The following is an 18,809-nucleotide window of genomic DNA, read 5'->3' as shown; positions in this document are numbered from 1 at the left end:
AATTAGCTGACATCATGTAAAGGCCATGACCCTTGTAATGTGGATGGGCCTCATCTGATCAGTTGAAGGCCTCCAGAGCAAAACTGAGGATTCCTGGAAAAAAAGGAATTCTACCACAAGACCGTAACATAGAAGTCCTGTCTGAGTTTCCAGACGGCGGGCCTGACCTATGGATTTTGGACTTACCAATTACAATCACAGGAGCCAATTCCTTTCAAATCAATTTCTCTCTCATTCTCATATTCTCTATGTCTCCCCGCCCCCCTCCCCCCCCAAAACAAATATTCAAGTTGTCCTTTTTCAGTCTCTCCAGCTCTGAATTTGCTCAGAACAAATGGTGACATGTGAGGAGTGAAGAAGACATCATCTCTAGACCTGTGGGTAGTATCTTCTCCCAGGTACACTCACCCTCCCAGTGTCTTAAACTCCAAACTCATTGTTCCCTCAGGGCCTTTGACCAGCTGTCCCCTCATCTAATCCAAGGCTCTCTCTCGTCTTTGCACGATCATCCCTCCAGTTCTCTGTCCCCTCTACAGAGAAGTCCTCCCTCACCACTCGGGGAAAGCAGCTGTCCAGTATGCTGTCACAGCCCCCTATTCAAATGAATTAAATTCAATATCCTGCCCAGAAATGATGTTTTCTTGTATATTTCTTTTCCTATTTGCCTAGTATCTTTCTCCTCTCACTAGAATTTCCTGAGAGCAGAGATGTGTCTGTCTTGTTCTCTAGTGAATTCTGAGAGCCCCAAATAGTACCAAGTGCATTGGAGGCACTCCATGAATATTCATTAAGTAAATTGGTTCTCTAATTTGATTTTCCTTTAAAATTCAGGTAGTGGTATAATTATTGAAATAATCTTACTCATTTTTGGAAGATGATTATTTGTTTTGTTTTTGCCTGCAATAGTTCTTACTAGCTGCCCTGAGATATTTTTTCCTTTATTTGTTCTAAACGTGCCTTCTTTCTGGCTTCAAAGGCTGCCCCTGGTCCCTAAAGCCCGGGTCTTAGGGAGCCCGCTCATAGTCACCCTCTCTATACCTTTCGTGACTTAAAAGCTTGCCCTAGTGTCTCAAATTAGCTCTCGCCTTCCTAGACATAAGAATTTTATCTTCCAAGCTTCTATTTATGAAACCAAAATAAATTCATTATTTTCATCATCTTGGCCTTTTAAAATCTCTGTCACATCTTTTTAAATTTTATAATTTGAGTTTCTATGTTTAGGAGAAATGATGAACTTTCTCATGCCTCGATTTAGGGAACATAAAAAAATGTTCCTTTCACTCCTTTGGGGAAGACTTGATGTACATGTTTATTTTCCCTGTCCCAAGAGACTCACCTTACCACCTCATACGCAAAGGATAAATTAAGATGAGTGGAAAGATGGTGGAAGCGTGATCGGGGAAAAAACCCCCTTGCGTGCTCTTCCTGGTAAAACTGCTTTGAGCTGTGGTCATTACCGGCATCTTGAGCTGTTTGAGGAGGGGACGGCGGGTTGCTGGTAGGAAGGAGTCTTCAGGCACAGGAATTATTTAGCCCAGGCTTCACTGAATTCGCGGCTTTCAGAGGGACCAAGGAAAGATGGGCATATGCTAAGGATTACTCACCTAATACTTGCTTTAAAGAGTAAGTTTTCATACATAAGTTCCTCTGGGAGGACACAAACCCTTTCTCAAAAAATAATACAATGACTTTCTCTTTTCTGTGTTCCGGTAAGTCCATCATGCCATATTATCACCAACAAATTAGATGTAGTTTCTCCAACATACCTCTCCTCCTGTAACTCCCTCTTCTTCCCTCCCCTGTCTCTCTACCCCCCATTCATTTCACAAGCATTGCCTGATGCACAATAAAGCCCCAGTCCTCCTGGAACTCACCCATCTCCATGGCCGTGGGTTTGTGGGAGGGAAGTGAGCATGTCCTGGCTCAAATGCTCTTGTTGCAGACAGTAAACCCCGGACTTGCTGGCTCACCCTTAAACATGTGTTTGTTAAGAACATTCAGAAGTGCTGATTGGCAAGGGACTTGATGACATTCTCCCTGTACCGGTTGGACCACATTGGCAAAGCAGCATGACAAGATCCTATGGCATAATGCTTTCTAAATGGACTGGCGTGCCACTGCTGTGGCTGTGGATCGGCCCTGAGAACTGCTGAGGAGCAGAGAAGGTTGGGTGTTAACTGGCATAAAGGCTTCACTGAAAACGGATGAGAAGAAAATGCCTTCCCAATGGTAACAGGAGACCAGAAAGTGGGGGTGATAACTCAGGACGGCAGCTCTTAATACACACGGAGCACGTTTAGGAAGGTCCGCGCCTCCAGGCAGCGCTGAGCCCTGGGACCTAGTTCACTGGCCTGGGCCCATGTGTCCGTCATCCAGTGTTACTTCCTCATCCCGAATAAGGCTCAGGACGCGCTCTGGATGTCGCTGGACTCTGTCCACATTTTACCAAGCTGTGTGTACATTAAACCAAAACGTGAAGCCAATAGCCATGAAGCACTTTAAGAAAAATGGGAGAGGAGAGGAGTGTGTGGCCAAGGAAGGTTAACAATGGGTGCATCTATATAATACCTGTCTTGGAGGAGGGGCTGTATCTTCACAGCTTTGGAAAGATTATGTTCCCAAGGGATGTACACTTCAGGGCTTGCAACTTTCTTTGCTGAAAGCTGATAATTGCTTCTAAGAGAATCGAGTGGAACAAAACACAGAAAACCACTTTTAGGATAATTAAAACTATTTTGGATTTTTTATTTACCAGTCTGGTTTCTAATATAATTTTAGTTAAATGAAAGAACATTCACAAAGAATATTAGGCATACATACATAATTTCCTTCTTTCATTCTAGTTTACATGCTGTTGCTTTTAGAGAGTGGAATTTTGTGTTATTTCACAGGAATGGGACCCTCATTGACTTTACAGAAAGAATATTTACGCCAACTTTTCACAACGCTAACCTCCATAGTCACCATGCTCACTGAAAAAAATGGAAAACGCGAAGAAAGAAAACTTAGACTGAGCGACACTGGGAACTGTCTCGGCCTACGTGAGAGGGGCCTCCGTGTTCTCATAGCCATCCAGAGTCCAGCACTGACTAGAAGTAAGCCAAGGCTTGAGAATGGTGCAGGCCGTCCATACACCTGTTCTTAAAGGACGTTTTCATCTGGAAAATAAACTTGTGAATGCATGTTAGACATTAATACCTAGGTGCCCCTCTGCCCTTATTCCTCTGACAGTCTGTGCTCAACGGGAGTTAACCAACTTTTCAACTCTGCTTTACCATCGGTTCACGTACGACTTTTATCTAAAAAATACTGCTGGGTAAGGAATAGGATGTTTCCAACGTTATCATGCAGAGCCAGCAGGCTACGCAAAAAGTCACATTTGTTGTTTGTATTATCTTACTTAGAAGCCAGTTAATCACACCGAGGGCGGGGGTAAACTGCAGGCGGATGAGTGGGAATTTAGGGCTTTATGCACGCGAAGTCCTGATTTCTCTGGCTTGGTCCTGGCTGTGTTGCCTCTCGCAGTGTTGACAGTTGGCCCCTTGGCACTCTACCTGACGAATAACTTAGCAGTTGGTTGTGCAGCGATGCCCTGCATATCTCCATCTTCCCCGACATGGCCACGTTGTTTCTTTGGATCTGACTTACAACCACAACCCGGAAAGCACGTCTTCTACTAGGCTCCGTTGACTCTGGCCCTTATATTTGGGTTTCCAAGTATTCTCCCGTCAGGAATCGGGGCCCCTCACAACTGTCTTATAAAGTCAGTAAAACAGCTCTAACTTAAATATAGGCAAAGGAGGACAGAGGTTCAGCGACTTGGCAAAAGTCACAGAGCAAAGCAGGGAGAAAGAGGAAGGGTTGGGCCTCTGTTAGCTGACTCTCAGGGTCCTCACTCTCCAAATGTCACTTAAAAAATGGTGCCCATTGTTTTTAGTCCAAATTGGCAAGCCTCACTATTATCGTTTCTCACTGATTTCAGGATCAGCTCGTTCTCCTGGGATGGCAGTTTGTGACCTATATTTGGCTGGTTAACTGGAATTCAATGAATAATTCGATTTGATAATTTGCTGCCTTTCTTTTTGAAAACTGCTTGGTAGGATGATGAAGAGGAGCACCTATGAGGAGGTTCCAACCAGGTGCTAATCGTTTGGAGGTGTGAGACCTAAGGCAGCCATGAGCCTGTTTACACTGGAAGAACAAGACGAAGGCTAGAAAAGGACGGGTCCTGCCATAGAGGGAAATCGAAGCCTCTTACGGACCTTTCGCCGACACGCTGCTTTCATATCTGGTAGCCGTAGCTGTTTCCTCCAGTGCCTTCCCTGATGCGGCTTGTGTCTTTGTGCCCATCTCTCAGCTGGCACCTGGTGGTTCAACACATGTTCAAGCATAACATGAAAATCTCTTCGGCTTGTACCAATTCTTTTCCCCGTGCCCCTCAATTCCTGCTCCTGTTAGCAAAGGTGGCTCATTTATCAAATGCAGGCAACAGGACATTTTCCAACAAGGGCACTCACTCCCAACTCTCGTTCCCAGCTCTTTAGTAAAAACTTCATGTAAGTCTCTTGACTTGAGCCATTGGTTGAAAGCCACAAGGAAAAATGTAGTCCTATACAGAAGGGCCGGAGAAGAGCCTAACTATAAAATAACTTCTCACCTTTGGAGCTAGCTTCCCTGAGCTCTATGGAATGTTATCTTGAGAGCTTAGAATGGCACTGGTTTTACGTTCATTCAAAGTCCCTACTGCTGGCTTCTCAGACATAGGTGCTTGCTTTATACACAGAAGCCATTTCCTGCACAAGCAACATTAAGCCCAGCCTGTGACTGTAAACCGGCCTCTTGTTTTAAAAAACGGTTTTGTGGTTTTATTTTGTCTGTTCTTATCATGTAAAGATGGATTACCGCTGGCCTTTTGTGCTTGACTGCCAATGCATTGGGATGGAAGATGTTGCGATTCTGCGGAATATGGCTGACGAAGCAAGATTAGGCACCGCGCTTGGGCCCTGTGTCCGGCTGGCTAGGCTGCACTGTCCTGAACTTTCAAGGGAGGGAGCTGGAAAGAAGCTCGTTTCTTTTCTTCACGTAAACAAGTTGTTAACCATTTAGAAAAGACTGGATAGAGGCGTCATAAACAGACTCAGGAGTTATTGTGAGGACCACAGTCCCAAAGAGAAGTCAGATCTCCAGCCTTCTTTTGGCACTTTAATTCCTTATCTACCTTTTTGTGTCCTGTCTGCTGCCCGGATTGTAACCCCTTTAAGGGCATAGACGGTCATACCTCTGTCCGTCCTAAACATCCCAAATGATGGTGCTGTGGGAGACCCACTGATCCCGGGAGGCATTCCAGGGCCCTAGGTTTAGAAATTCGGTCAGAGAAGTGTTGGGTATTACTTTTAACATTTTATAGCAGGAAAGTGGAAAGAAGAGAGAGAATAGAAAGGGTGAGAACATTTTCGTATCAGGGACTGTTTTGATTGTTTTAATTCCCTAACCATACGGGGGAACAGGGGAAGTGTTGAGACAATATATAGAGAATAAAGCTATCAAGGAAAATGCAAGAAATAACCAATCTGCATTATTTGTTAAGTACAAAGGTAATGCCTGTAAAATAGGTTTTTTAAAAAAAATCAGAAACATCTGTAATACAACGTTTAAAATTTTCTTTTTCAATTTGATAATACATAAAAGAGCCCCGAATGGAGACATCTTGGTTCAATCAATAGCCGCTGTTTTCTATGTCATTTGTAAATGTTACAGTGTTCTGATATTTATCATATGAAATACTTTTCATTTTTAATGTGATTTACAGAAGAGTGATTAAGACCCTTCTTAGTTTCATGAGAGGACCTGAGGTCAGCAACTGGAAAAAGGGGTTTGGATTCCCGTGTTGTTCTGTCACCGTGGCTTGAATGGGTTGTGTCTCCTATGGAATGTGCCAGTACTTGTGCCACGTACCTCTGGCAGCTATGGACAACATTTTCCTGACTCAGGAAATTGAGGTCCTCCAATAACTTCGGCATACCCAGTAAGTGGAAAAGTATGCATATACACAGGTAAACTAGAACTTCCATTTTACCAAGGCAGGCTATGAGAAAAATAGCATTGATACCTTTTTAACCTCATCTTACCTAGCAGGAGAAGGAAAACAAGTGGTCAAATATTGGAGTCTAAAATTTTTTTAAAAAGTATTAAGGATAAGAGCCTGAACTATACTGACCATAAATGGTAGTCATTCTAGAAATAACTTTTATGTAATCCTTTATTAAATAAGTGAAATTATTTTTTAGATGTTCCAAGAGGAGCTCTGTCCCATCGGTTTACATACTATAAGTCTATTATTTTTTAATAAAATCAATGAGTTATTTGTTGGGATAATTGGTGAAAGTTCCTGACTAAAGTGAGGTGTGAAATGACTAGACAGATACTCTCTCTGAGAAGCAATTTTGGAGACCAGGTTTGTGGTGAACCAGAGCTTCAAATGTATCTGCCAAGGAAGATCGCTGAACCAACGCAGCATGTCTGTTTTAGATGGAGCAATACAGGGAGTAGATGTAAAACGTGGCAGTGTTTTTCCCAAAGGACTCCAGAGTAGTAGAAATACAAATAGCAATCACGACTTGGCTTTATTGTGTTCGTTCACTGTCTGCTAGTTTGTCACAGGGGCTTAAAAACTAGAGATTTAAAGCAAACTGAGAACCACTTAATTTATGCATTAGCCAGACAGCGTCCATATTCTTACTACAACTATGAAAGAAACAGAGCAAATGGATCATGACATGTGCCTCTAATCCTACAATGAGATGCTTACACATCCATGTAACATAACCCAGTATGTTGTAGGTAGAGCAGAGGAAAATCAGTGATAGGTACAGATACTGAACAGATCTAAGACTACAAACATAGAACAATATGATCTCACAGAATTCAATGAAAAATAAAACCAGCAATCCCAATGGGAAACTACTTGCCCTGGTACTTAATGCTTCTCTCCGTTGTGTTGATGATGATGTTACCTCACAGGTGCCATACACCTTCTTCCTTTGACTGCTTCAGGCAGGAACTCTGGGAAAATCGGCACAGGTTGAGGTCTAGTTGAAAACTGGCAAAAAATAGGTTCTCTTTGCCTCTTTCTTTCCTTCTCCAATTTATAGGATACCAAAAAGAAACATTATATGAACATGAACTAGTAGCTACAATAGCCCATTAAAAGTTGACTATATGTGAAAGGAAAAGAATGCTGGAGGCCACGTGTCTGTGCATCAGCTTTCCTCAAGAAAAAATATGCACGTTCTAAGGGCTCTTAAAAATGTAGAAAACTTGCCCTGTTACCATGGATTTTTAGAACACCTCTAAACACACACAAAATAGGACAGATTTTACCTACAAATTTCAACCATTGCTTAAACTCTAAAAGCATTTTTGTATTATTTTGTTTTGATACAGAAGGGAGAACTCAGCTATAAAGAAATATTAAAAAGTATTATTATATATTTTTTGTGTGTGACGATCAGTCTCAAGAATTTTCTGTTGCTTGCCTCCCCCAACTTGTGCTGATATTTTAAAGGATGTGCTCAAGAGTATGAAGCAGGGTGCTTTTGTCCCTTTCCCTTCCCCCTCCCTATCCCACAGCCAAAGAGCCACCCCTCAAATGAGCCATTCCTTTTTGCTTTCATCAATGGTCTCTGTGAAGTTGGGGTCGTTGTTCATGATGGCAGCATCTGCGCTCTCTGCTGACTCTGCTCCCTTCGCTTCGTTGGTGTGGTAGGTGCCCTTGTGACGGAACATGTAGCGAATGAGGAAGACCAAGGTGCAGAGAATGGTGAAAATCACCACAGCAATGACCCCTGGTGGAGAGAGGACAAGGACTACAGGTTAAACTTAGTCTTACATATCCCACCAACACTTTTCCCCCACTTCACCATGGTTTCTTCAAACACTACCCTCTCCCATAAAAACACAAACCTCCAAAAACAGTAACTGCAAAAACGAACAGAACTGAAAGGAGAATTAGAACAATTTACAGACTTGGAGATTTCAACACTCTTCTCTCAGTAACTGATAGAACAACTAAACAGAAAATCAATAAGAATTTAGAAGATCTAAAAAAACATGACCTAAGGAAACAACACTAAGCCTACACGACTTCCTTAAAATAGAGAAGAGGAAGTCCTATTCAACTCACTTTATGAGGCCAGTATTATCCCGACACTAAACCCACACATTATGAAACACATTATGAAAAAGAAAATCATCAAGCAATATTCCTCTTAAATAAAATTTAAAAATCAAACCTAGCAATATGTAAAAAATATATTATGATAAAGTGATGTTAATTCTAGGAATTCAAGATTGGTTTTACATTAAAAAAATAAAGCAATGTAATTTATCACATTAGGCAAATAAAGGAGAAACACCATATGATAATCTCAATAGATGCAGAAAAAGCATATGGCAAACTTTGGAATTGGGATTAAGCAGCATCATACATATATAAGTTATACTCAGAGAGGCAGAAACACTTTTATGAAATAAGACAGAAGCAGGGAGAGAATATGGCAATGGGCAACAGGGTTATCAATATTGATCCAAATATGAGGATTATCCCAGGAGAGTCTAATTATTCTATAGGTAGCCATGGTCAGAAGGAAAGACTGGAATAAATTAGATATTCTGGCTTATTAGTTTTCTGAAACTAGAACTGCACAGTCTTTCCAATGTTGGTAGTAAGCTACCCTGGACCTTTTGGGACATGAGAGAATGAAAGTAAAAAAAGATAGGAGGGAGTAAGGACATGTCATGGCTATTGCCTCTCAGCTACTTACTTACATATTCAGATTTGGCTAGCTCACCATTATTCTTTTTTTACAGGTGTGCATTTAGAAAGTAGCCATGTTACATTTCCACAGTTTAACCACATCCATACTTCACAATCTGAAGCCATATTTAAATAGCAAAATGAATACTAAAAATCTAGACAACCTGTTTTTCCCCTGGACCATGATTTTATTGCTTCTGGCTGGCTGGCATGGCTCAGTGATTGAGCATTGATCTATGAACCAGAAGGTCATGGTTTGATTCCTAGTAGCAGCAAATGCCTGGGTTGCAGGCTCAGAGTGGGATGTGCAGGAGGCAGCCAATCAATGTTTCTCTCTCATCGTTGATGTTTCTATCTCTCTCTCCCTCTACCTGCCTCTCTGGAATTAATTAAAAAATATTTTTTAAAATAAAAAAATGACTGCTCCCCACAGGTGAGTAGCCACAGGAAAGCCTGTTCTGTACGTCACCTACCTCCAATGATGGCCGAGTTTCTGTTGACTCCATTTCTTATAGCTTGGCCTTGTCCTGGGTTATATGGAAAATCAGCACTGGCTGTAGAGAAAGAAATGGAAAGTCAGGTCAGAGAGTGAGGTTTACCACTAATCCCAAGTAATGTGGCACCTGTCTTTTCATACAACTCTTTACTTCCCGTTTTCCCAAAGGAGATGCCCATTTCAGGTGGACCCATCTTGCTGCTGCTTCCCAGGAGAATCACAGCAACATCCACCTCCACTCCCGCTGGTTTCCTTCACAGAGAAGTGCTGCAACTCCTTTGGAGGAATATCAGAGACTCAAACTACCCGGGCTGCCTGCTCCAGTTCCACTGACAGACCAGCTTATGGATGATAATACTTCAGTTTGGCTGAAACCTGCCTCCTGTCCACTTTTATCCCATTCACAACTGGTGGCAGTGGCTGTACTCACAGACGAGCTTGTTAAAGTGCGCAGCATGACTTTAAAAAGCAATCACTTCTTGATATTAATATTTTACATGGCTCTAACAAAACATTGTACACTTCAGGAATATTTTATAAGGGAGTAATATTTCATGAGAGCTGAGAAGAATATTAATTATCTAATAAATATTCTCTTTCTTTCCCTATTATTAAAAATATAAGAATCAGTTGTATTAAACTTAGCGACTTCTCTAAGATAAAGTAAATATAAAGCATGCAAAAGGCAAACATTAAGAAGTCTGTATATAGGTCAGGAGAGTTATTATAATTATAATTATAATTTAAAATTAAAAAAAAGATTTCATATTTGCTAGACTTCTGCTTGAGAAGTTACGCTTTAAGGTAAATCTTCCAATAGCAGCAGCTTCTCTGAAGGCAGACTACCTTAGTCCAGTGGTCGGCAAACTCATTAGTCAACAGAGCCAAATATCAATAGTACAACGATTGAAATTTCTTTTGAGAGCCAAATTTTTTAAACTTAAACTATATAGGTAGGTACATTGTTATTAACTTAAGTAGGGTTCTCCTAAGGCTTAGGACGAGCCACACTCAAGGGGCCAAAGAGCTGCATGTGGCTCGCGAGCCACACTTTGTCGACCACGGCCTTAGTCTAACCAGAACCATGGCTACTGAATGGCACCAGTAAAAATAAAAAATTTATAGTAGTTATTTGGCATAATTAAATGTGTACACACTGATGAAATAGGTCTGTGTTATGATTTATGGAATATCTTAGTAAGGACTCAGCTTTTTTTTCTTTAAAAAAAGGCATTTAAAATATATGTTTTTATTGATTTTAGAGAGAGAGGAAGGGAGAGGGAGAGAGATAGAGAACCAGCAACCTTTTGGTGCACAGGATGATGCTCAACCAAGTAAGCCACACTGGCCAGGGCAAGATTTGGTTATTAACACAACCAAATGTAGACTACAATTCAAAGCACAAGAGTTGCTTTTCTTTTTTTTTTTTAATTAAATCTTTATTGTTCAGATTATTACATTTGTTCCTTTTTTTTCCCCCCCATAACTCCCCTCCTCCCAGTTCCCGCCCCACCCTCCGCCCTCACTCCCCACCCACTGTCCTCATCCATAGGTGCACGATTTTTGTCCAGTCTCTTCCCACATCTCCCACACCCCTTTCCCCCCCAAGAATAGTCAGTCCATTCCCTTTCTATGTCCCTGATTCTATTATAATCAACAGTTCATTCTGTTCATCAGATTATTTATTCACTTGATTCTTAGATTCACTTGTTGATAGATGCATATTTGTTGTTCATAATTTGTATCTTTACCTTTTTCTTCCTCTTCCTCTTCTTAAAGGATACCTTTCAGCATTTCATATAATCCTGGTTTGGTGGTGATGAACTCCTTTAGCTTTTCCTTATCTGTGAAGCTCTTTATCTGACCTTCAATTCTGAATGATAGCTTTGCTGGATAAAGTAATCTTGGTTGTAGGTTCTTGGTATTCATCACTTTGAATATTTCTTGCCACTCCCTTCTGGCCTCCAAAGTTTCTGTTGAGAAATCAGCTGACAGTCGTATGGGTATTCCCTTGTAGGTAACTGAGTTTCTTTCTCTTACTGTTTTTAAGATTCTCTCTTTATCTTTTGCTCTTGGCATTTTAATTATGATGTGTCTTGGTGTGGTCCTCTTTGGATTCCTTTTGTTTGGGGTTCTCCGCACTTCTTGGACCTGTAAGTCCATTTCTTTCACCAGGTGGGGGAAGTTTTCTGTCATTATTTCTTCAAATAGGTTTTCAATATCTTGCTCTCTCTCATCTTCCGGCACCCCTATAATTCTGATGTTGGTACGCTTGAAGCTGTCCCAGAGGCTCCTTACACTATCCTCACATTTTTGGATTCTTTTTTCATTTTGCTTTTCCGGTTGGATGTTTTTTGCTTCCTCGCATTGCAAATCATTGACTTGATTCTTGCGCTCCTCTGGTCTGCTGTCGGGCGTCTGTATAATATTCGTTATTTCAGTCTGTGTGTGCTTAATTTCTAGTTGGTTCCCCAATATAAGATCGAGGGTCTTATTAGTTTTCGTGTAGATCTCATTAAGTTTATCGGCAGCTTCTAAACAGTTCTTGAGAGACCTTAAAAGTGTGGTTCTCAACTCTATTTCTTCCATTGACAATTTTGTCCTGTTTCTTTGTCTCCGCATTTTGTTATGCTTCCTTGGTGCACCCCCTAGTGGTCTTTGTTCGCAGTCTTATAGATAAATCTTGATTGTTGTAGCTAATTCCAGGGAGGGTTTGACCTCCAGGCCAAGTGGCTATGAGAATCAGCTGTGTCAGCAGTGAGAGAACTTCTGCCCTCTAGGGAGGTGCTAATCTAGCCTTTGCCTGAGGCTATCCGGCAAATGCCTTTGCCTGAGGCTATCCGGCAAATGCCTCTGTGCAGGGCTTGGGCGGGGCGGGTCGCACAGGATCAACAGGGTGGGCCGGAGAGAGCAGTTATGGCGGCTCTCAGTCCTGTCCCAAGGGGCTCTGCCTCTCTGAGTCCCAGCACCCGCTGCAAAGCTCGGAGAGAAAGCTGCACTCGCTCTGACCGAAGCCAGACAGTCCCGCTTCTCCCGTTTGAGTCTGGGTCCCTAAAGACTCGCCCGGATCTGGTGCCCAGAGTCTGCGACTCCCTCCCGATTGAAAACAACAACCGCGCCCTCCGCCGCCAGCCCGCTCCTCCCACTCCGCACCTCAGAATTTGACTTCAGCACTGCGCCTCCTCTGAGTGTCCGTATGCGTTTCTCTTTCCTCCTAGTTGTAGGATTTCCACTCAGCCAGCATTCCTGTGGTTCTGGGTGATGTCCCTTCCGTTTTTTGGTTTCACTTTTGAAGTAGTTGTTCAAAGCAGCAAACTCCGGCGTTAACCTATGCCGCCATCTTGGTCAAGAGTTGCTTTTCAAGGAAGAAAGCTTATACCTTCACCTACCTCCAATGATGGTACAGTTCCTAGGCCTTTTGATGTTGTAACAACTCACTTTGGACACCATTTAGCCCATGTCCTAAAAACATCATCCAGCTTGAATGTGGCCTAGCTGGGATCAGAACCCAGGTACGGTTAACTCCACAGTCAATAAACTTCCCTATCCTGCCTTTTAGGGCTGTGGGGAGACAGACAGGAAGGCTGTGGAGGAAGTCAGGCCTCTGACAGTTCAGTCTGGGCAGGGCCTATGAGAGGAAGAGCCTTTTATAGGGGATGGGTGAGAAAAATTTGTTTTGTTTTAGACATGTCAAGTTTGAAGTGTCTACAGGACACTGAGGCAGAGAGATCTACTTACTGGATATTTTGTGAGTTGGGTCATATTTCTCATCTCCTTTTGAAAATACACAGAAATCTTCTGTCCTCCTATAAATAATCTGAATCTTTAAAATATATTAAGTATAGTGACAAAAACTCACAGTGGTAATTCAGTTATTCTACTAGAGGCCTGGTGTATGACAGTTGTGCACTTGGTGGTGGGGAGAGGGGTTCCTCAGCCCGGCCTGCACCCTTTCGCAGTCCTGGAGCCCTTGGGGGATGTCCGCAGTCAGACATCCTTAGCGCTGCCGCCACTGTGCTCACCAGCCCTAAGGCTGGCTTGTGGCTGAGTGGCACTCCCCTTGTAGGAGCGTGCTGACCACCAGTGGGCAGCTCCTGCATTGAGCGTCTGCTCCCTGGTGGTCAGTGCATGTCATAGCCACCAGTAGTTCTTCCGTTCGGTTGATTTGCCTATTACCCATTTATTATATAGGATTGTGTGATATTCACAAGACTATGAAATTGGTTGCTTTTTTGCTTCAGGTGATGTGGATGGTAGAACATAGCATAGTTTCTCTCTGCTCCAAAGCCTGCTCCAAAGCCTGCTCCATGGCTTTGCATCCTTGGCCACAAAACTGACTTAACATAGATATTTAGAGATATTGACATGTTTTCCCTGGTTCTCTTGAAGTTATTGACATAAGCATTAGTGGAAGGTGTGGATGTGACCTGAGATGACCCGAGGAGAAGAGCCAGGAGAGCATATTTATAAATATCCTAGGTTTGTCTTTGGTATAAAAATCTGAACTCTTTGGCAAATGGAGTAAAGCTTCCCTTGAGCTGAATTTCTCTCCTGCCTCTTCCCTCATGGAGCCACCACATTCCCTACTCAACAGTCTAGGCACACCGATTCCTGGTGCTTCTGGTTGTTGTGCCTTTGCTCATCCACATGGCACTCTCTGTCTAGACTTCTGGTTTGCCTTTCCTCTCTTTGTCCATGAAATCCTATGTCTTTCCTGAAACTATCCCCAACCACCTCTTTTCAACAGCTATCATCGTAATTCTTGTCACTCCTTATGCAATAGTCACCCTCTTAAAGTCAGGGGCCAGTCTTAATTATGTTTGCAGTCCCAATGACAAACAGTGCAGACAAGAAGCAGAGCTAATTGGATGCTCGTTGACTGGTGCAATTAAAATCAGTCCATTAAGAGGAGTGTAAATGTTTGTGTAGCCTCTTCTGATAATAAAGACTCCCATGCAGATATAATTTTAAGAGTCAGCTGCCTACACCCAACCCAACCCTTAAAGCAAAGCAGCATTCTTATTCTTCCCAATAAAGGCAATGAACATATAGAATACAGAGAGGCTACTAATGATTCCTGTGTCCACCAGCCTTTGGAGATTAGCTGAGAACAATCAGTGGAAAACCCTCAGGTACAACGGAAGTCCTCGTGAAACTAAGAGCAGGGTTCTGTGTTTTTTTAGCATGAGCATCCCCATTTTCATGGCTTCATTGATAATTTAAGCCTGGTTGTCTTAATGCATGTGAGAGCTCACTCCCTTGAGGCAAATTCACATTATTTTGGTGAGCAGAGTTATGGCTATTTTAATAGATATATTCCAAATTATTTCATCCCATCTGTCCTTCCCATTGGGGACCAAGAGCCTCTTGGAAATGCACACAGAGAAACATGGATACCAAGAAATACGCTGGGACCAGACCACAGAACCCATCCATGGCACATGCTCCACTCTGTGGCTAACTTCCCAAAGTTTGCTAGAACACAGCAATTTCAGTGGTACTGGAGTATCACGGAGCCGATATTTTAGAAAATGTCATGAGTAGTTCAAAATAGACTTTAGATATTAACAGTCTCAAGACCAGATTTGCATCAAACAGGCAAAGGCTATTTTCAATACACTTTTTTCCGGGATTCCCCAAATGACACTGCGTGAGGATGGCCACCAAAGCGTGGCGCTGTTCCAGCTCTGATTTCGAGTCTCACAGCACCGTGTGCATCTCTGCTTATCTCCCCGCTGTTTGTTCATTCTATCCATAGACCTTGCTTCCTTTGTACCACAGAGAGTAGCTCTTCTCCCCTCCCCCACCAGCAGAGGACAACAGAACAGATTCCTGCAGGAACTGAGGACTAGAGAGTTTCCACCATTGAACGTGCTCTTGAAATAGCCTGGCTGAGGCCTCAGAGCCCCTAGATGCACTACAGCCCTTCTCACTCAGAGAAGGCAAATGTATCATAGACGTCAACATATTCAGACACGGATCACAGTCTTCCTAACAAATAGATTCTTCCTTTGCCTTCCATGTGAGGCGCAACCTGAGAGCTCAGCACTGGTGTTTCCTTTCCCCTCCTCCATCTTCAGGCTTGCGGGGCGGGGGGGTGGGGGAGGAAATAACACACATACTTGGTAAGAGCAGGCCCAGGGGAAGTCATTCCCATAATTATACGGATACAATAAAAAGGTCAGGTATTAGAACTGGGTGAGCAAAAATGCACTTTCCTTCCCCCAAAAGAATGGAAAACAAGGGTGTTTTATTCTCTTTTCTAAGGGCAGTTTGCCCTCCCCCTTGCCACTTTCTTGGAAGGATTTCTCAGGAAAGCAAATGAGAGTCCGATTGGCACTCTCCTATCTGTGTGCTGGGCAGGGGTGTATGTGGTGTCCTTCCCTGGCAGCTGGGACAACCAGGGCTTGAGTGCCAGTGACAAGTAATGAAACCACCTGTCCAGATGTGAGGCCCATTACACAACCAAAGCCCCCAGTGACCATGTAGGGTATTTAGGTATTTATATGTGACAAGTAGAAAAGCTCTAATTCTAGGATTACGTGAAACGAATCATCAATGGCACTGACTACACTTTCCTCAGATATAAAACTCTCTAGGGCCCAGGATACCAAACATGTTTTTAATTGCCAATTCACATAAAATTCACATTCCAGGAACAAGCTGTGTAGGAAATAATAATAGTACTTCCTACAAGTCAGGTCCTGTTTTAAGTCCTTTTCATGTATTAACTCATTTCATCCTCATGTGAGCCTTGTGAGGTGGGCATATTCCTACACTCAGCTAAAAATGTGTCTGAGATCCCATGATCAGTAACAGGAGGAGCCAGGGTTTGAACCAGGAAATTGGCTCCAGAAACCACTTGCAAAAACTAAGCTGACCTCTCTCTCTCTGATGAGAAGTGTTCCGTCTACACTGGCTCTATCCAATTGTCAACAATATGACATGCTTTTATGGCGACCCACTAACTTAGCCTAATTGCTTCTCTGTGGTTGGGGGGCTCTCTGGGGTGACCAGTGATATCTAAAAGCTCTGACTGCACTTGTAAGACTTCAAAAGCTGAGCATGAAGAGACATTTTTTGTCTGACAAAGGACAATGCCACATGATGACAGTATCAGCTGAACCATGTGATAAACTGAGGGCTCTGAACCAGCACTGCAGAAGAACAGAAGCCCAATAGTCCTGGTTCCAGCACCAATCCCTCAGGGGCCCAACCAGCCCAGAGAGAATGGTGATCACCATTCTAGAAGCACGTGTGAAATCATGAATAGTGCTAATTGTGCTTTTAAACATTCCTGTTGGAATGTAATTTTTATTGCATTTTTAGAACGTTAAAATTAATAGAAATTTCAAGGCAGGTGCTTAAGTATAATAAATGGAATTTAGACAGTTTTAAGAATAGGTTATTAAAAAGAGATCTGCATTCTTTAGCCTCAAATTTATTGCCTGTGCCATTGATCAGGTAGGGAGAAGATGGAACAATAAAGATTATTATTTTTTCACTACAGAATATAAATGAGGTAGTTGTGGTTCTTATTTACTATGTTTCAAAATATGTAAAATTGTAGACTTTAGGCTCAGAAACCAATTGCAAATAAAACACTCGTTTAAATGCATATAAAAATAAATCGAGGTTATCTAACATAAAACCCCCCCAGAATAAAAGGCACTAAAAGCTTTAGGTTGTCATATATCAGGGACAAAAAATTAGAGAGTAGCTGACATCTCCTTGAGAAAATATCTCCATGGAAACCACTTAAGCTTCAGCATCTAAAGTGATAATGTGAGACCCTCCAACAAAACTGCTATTAATTATAATTTAATTTAAATTGCATCACTATGTTTGCAGTGGGGTCTGGGGTAGATGATGTATATATGCCTTTGTTCTTCCCAGCTTCTTTGTTTCATTTGCTTTATTCTCTTCCTTTAAATTTGAGTGGTATGGCAGAATTTTTTTTTTTAAGTAATGCATTTTAAGCATTTGCTATTGACTGATATTTTAGAAACAGAAGTGAAATAAAAGGTTTTCGATTAAGATGCTGAAGATATAAGGAGCTGCTGTTTTATTCTGGGAGAAGCTACTGCTGATCACGTTCAGGAGGGAGGGATTGGTGGGCCATGGCTTCGTGAACCTCAGTCTCGTATCTATACATATAGCCATCACCTCAGTTTCCACAGAAAGCTAGACAGCTAGAATTCTAGTTTCAAATGGGGAAGAGATTATGAGATTTTGGCTCTGACAAGTGAAATGAAAACTTTACATTTCCAGCCTGTATGAGTGTTCAAGATCCAGGGACTCAAAGAGGTTCTTTAGGTGAAAAGAAACAGAATAAAGGAAACTGTCATCTGCTGTGTGTCTTGGTTGTGAACATAATGCCAACTTCTATACAAAAGGACTGAATGGGCAATCGATTTTATTCGCTTCCCTCCTTCCAGTGGGTTTTTAAGGCAATTTCTGAATTGTCTCAATTGCTTTTCAGGAAAAAGATTTACTGATAACCCTAGATTAGGATGACATTACATTCTTTTGTCCGGGAAAGTATAAATAAGTATTTTAATAGGAAATATCTCATTATTAGTAGAAGCTCAGACTTTGTATTCCATAAACACTAAAGTAAGTCATGTGGTGTCCATTTTCATGTTAGAGATGTCTTCTTATTTCTCAGGTGGGAAAACTGTTTCTTCTTTTGTTAGTAGTAATTGTGTAGGAATCAATCGTCAAAGCTATGGTTGGATAACATTGTGGGCTCCTGAGGATCACAGATGGTTACAAGTGGCTTTCCATCCCACAACCTGTCTCTACATCTGGGAGGCTAAGACGCAGGATGGCGTGTAGGTCACGGTTATGTAGCTGGTAGGGGCTCAGGTCACTTCGGCCAAGTCTCTGGATTCACCTGGGACTTACTGTCGTTCTCCACCACAGGGCGCTGTAGACTCATGTTGGCATTAATTGGATGCAGGAACGCAGAAGCCCCAAGGCTGGGGGAATAAGATAAATTTGGGCGGTGCCATTCAAACCCCTTTCTGAGGGACAGCACGGTTTCCAGATTGTCCTCAGCAGCAGCGGGACCCCCTTCAGGGCCTGTCCCTTCCAACTCACAAAGGGTGCCGAGGGCAGGAATAAAAGGGCTCTGCATCATGTAGCTGGTGGGTTCTTTAGGCTTTTTCTTCCTCCTTGAAACTCATTCTCATGTGCCTTTTGCAGAAACAAATAGATTGATTCCTGAGTGCTTTGGTTCAGAGTGTTCAAATGTTAGGGAGCATACAAACCACCTGGTGTCGTGTTAAAATGCAGGTTCTGATTGGGGCGGGGCCTGGGAGTCTGCGTTTCTCACAGGTGGTTGGGTACTTGAGCAGCAGAGCTATAACTGAAACCCTGGAGGTTTATATTCCTTCTGAGCATCTTACCTTCCTTCCCCCCCTCAGAATCATTTGTGTGCTCTTACTGACTTACATGAGAATTCACCCCATGGTTCCATTATCTTTAGTCCTATTT

The 18,809-nt window shown here is 42.4% G+C and overlaps 1 protein-coding gene across 1 annotated transcript in view; it reads right to left on the bottom strand.

Annotated features, from left to right (window-relative positions):
* Nucleotides 1-2,713: 2,713 nt before the first annotated feature.
* CNTNAP2 (contactin associated protein 2) overlaps nucleotides 2,714-18,809 on the bottom strand; it is a 1,845,032-nt gene continuing 1,828,936 nt past the window's right edge. The window contains exons 23-24 of the mRNA XM_059712082.1: nucleotides 9,289-9,369; nucleotides 2,714-7,844 (exon numbers count right to left, since the gene is read on the bottom strand). Of these exons, the coding sequence (XP_059568065.1) occupies nucleotides 7,645-7,844; nucleotides 9,289-9,369 (281 nt within the window). The 3' untranslated portion in view covers nucleotides 2,714-7,644. The remainder of the gene's footprint in view (nucleotides 7,845-9,288; nucleotides 9,370-18,809) is intronic.

The sequence above is a fragment of the Myotis daubentonii genome, chromosome 10 (genome assembly GCF_963259705.1).
Source record: "Myotis daubentonii chromosome 10, mMyoDau2.1, whole genome shotgun sequence".
NCBI classification, from domain to species: domain Eukaryota; kingdom Metazoa; phylum Chordata; class Mammalia; order Chiroptera; family Vespertilionidae; genus Myotis; species Myotis daubentonii.
Note: the sequence above shows the minus strand (reverse complement) of the source record. Positions and strands in the feature narration are given on the sequence as shown.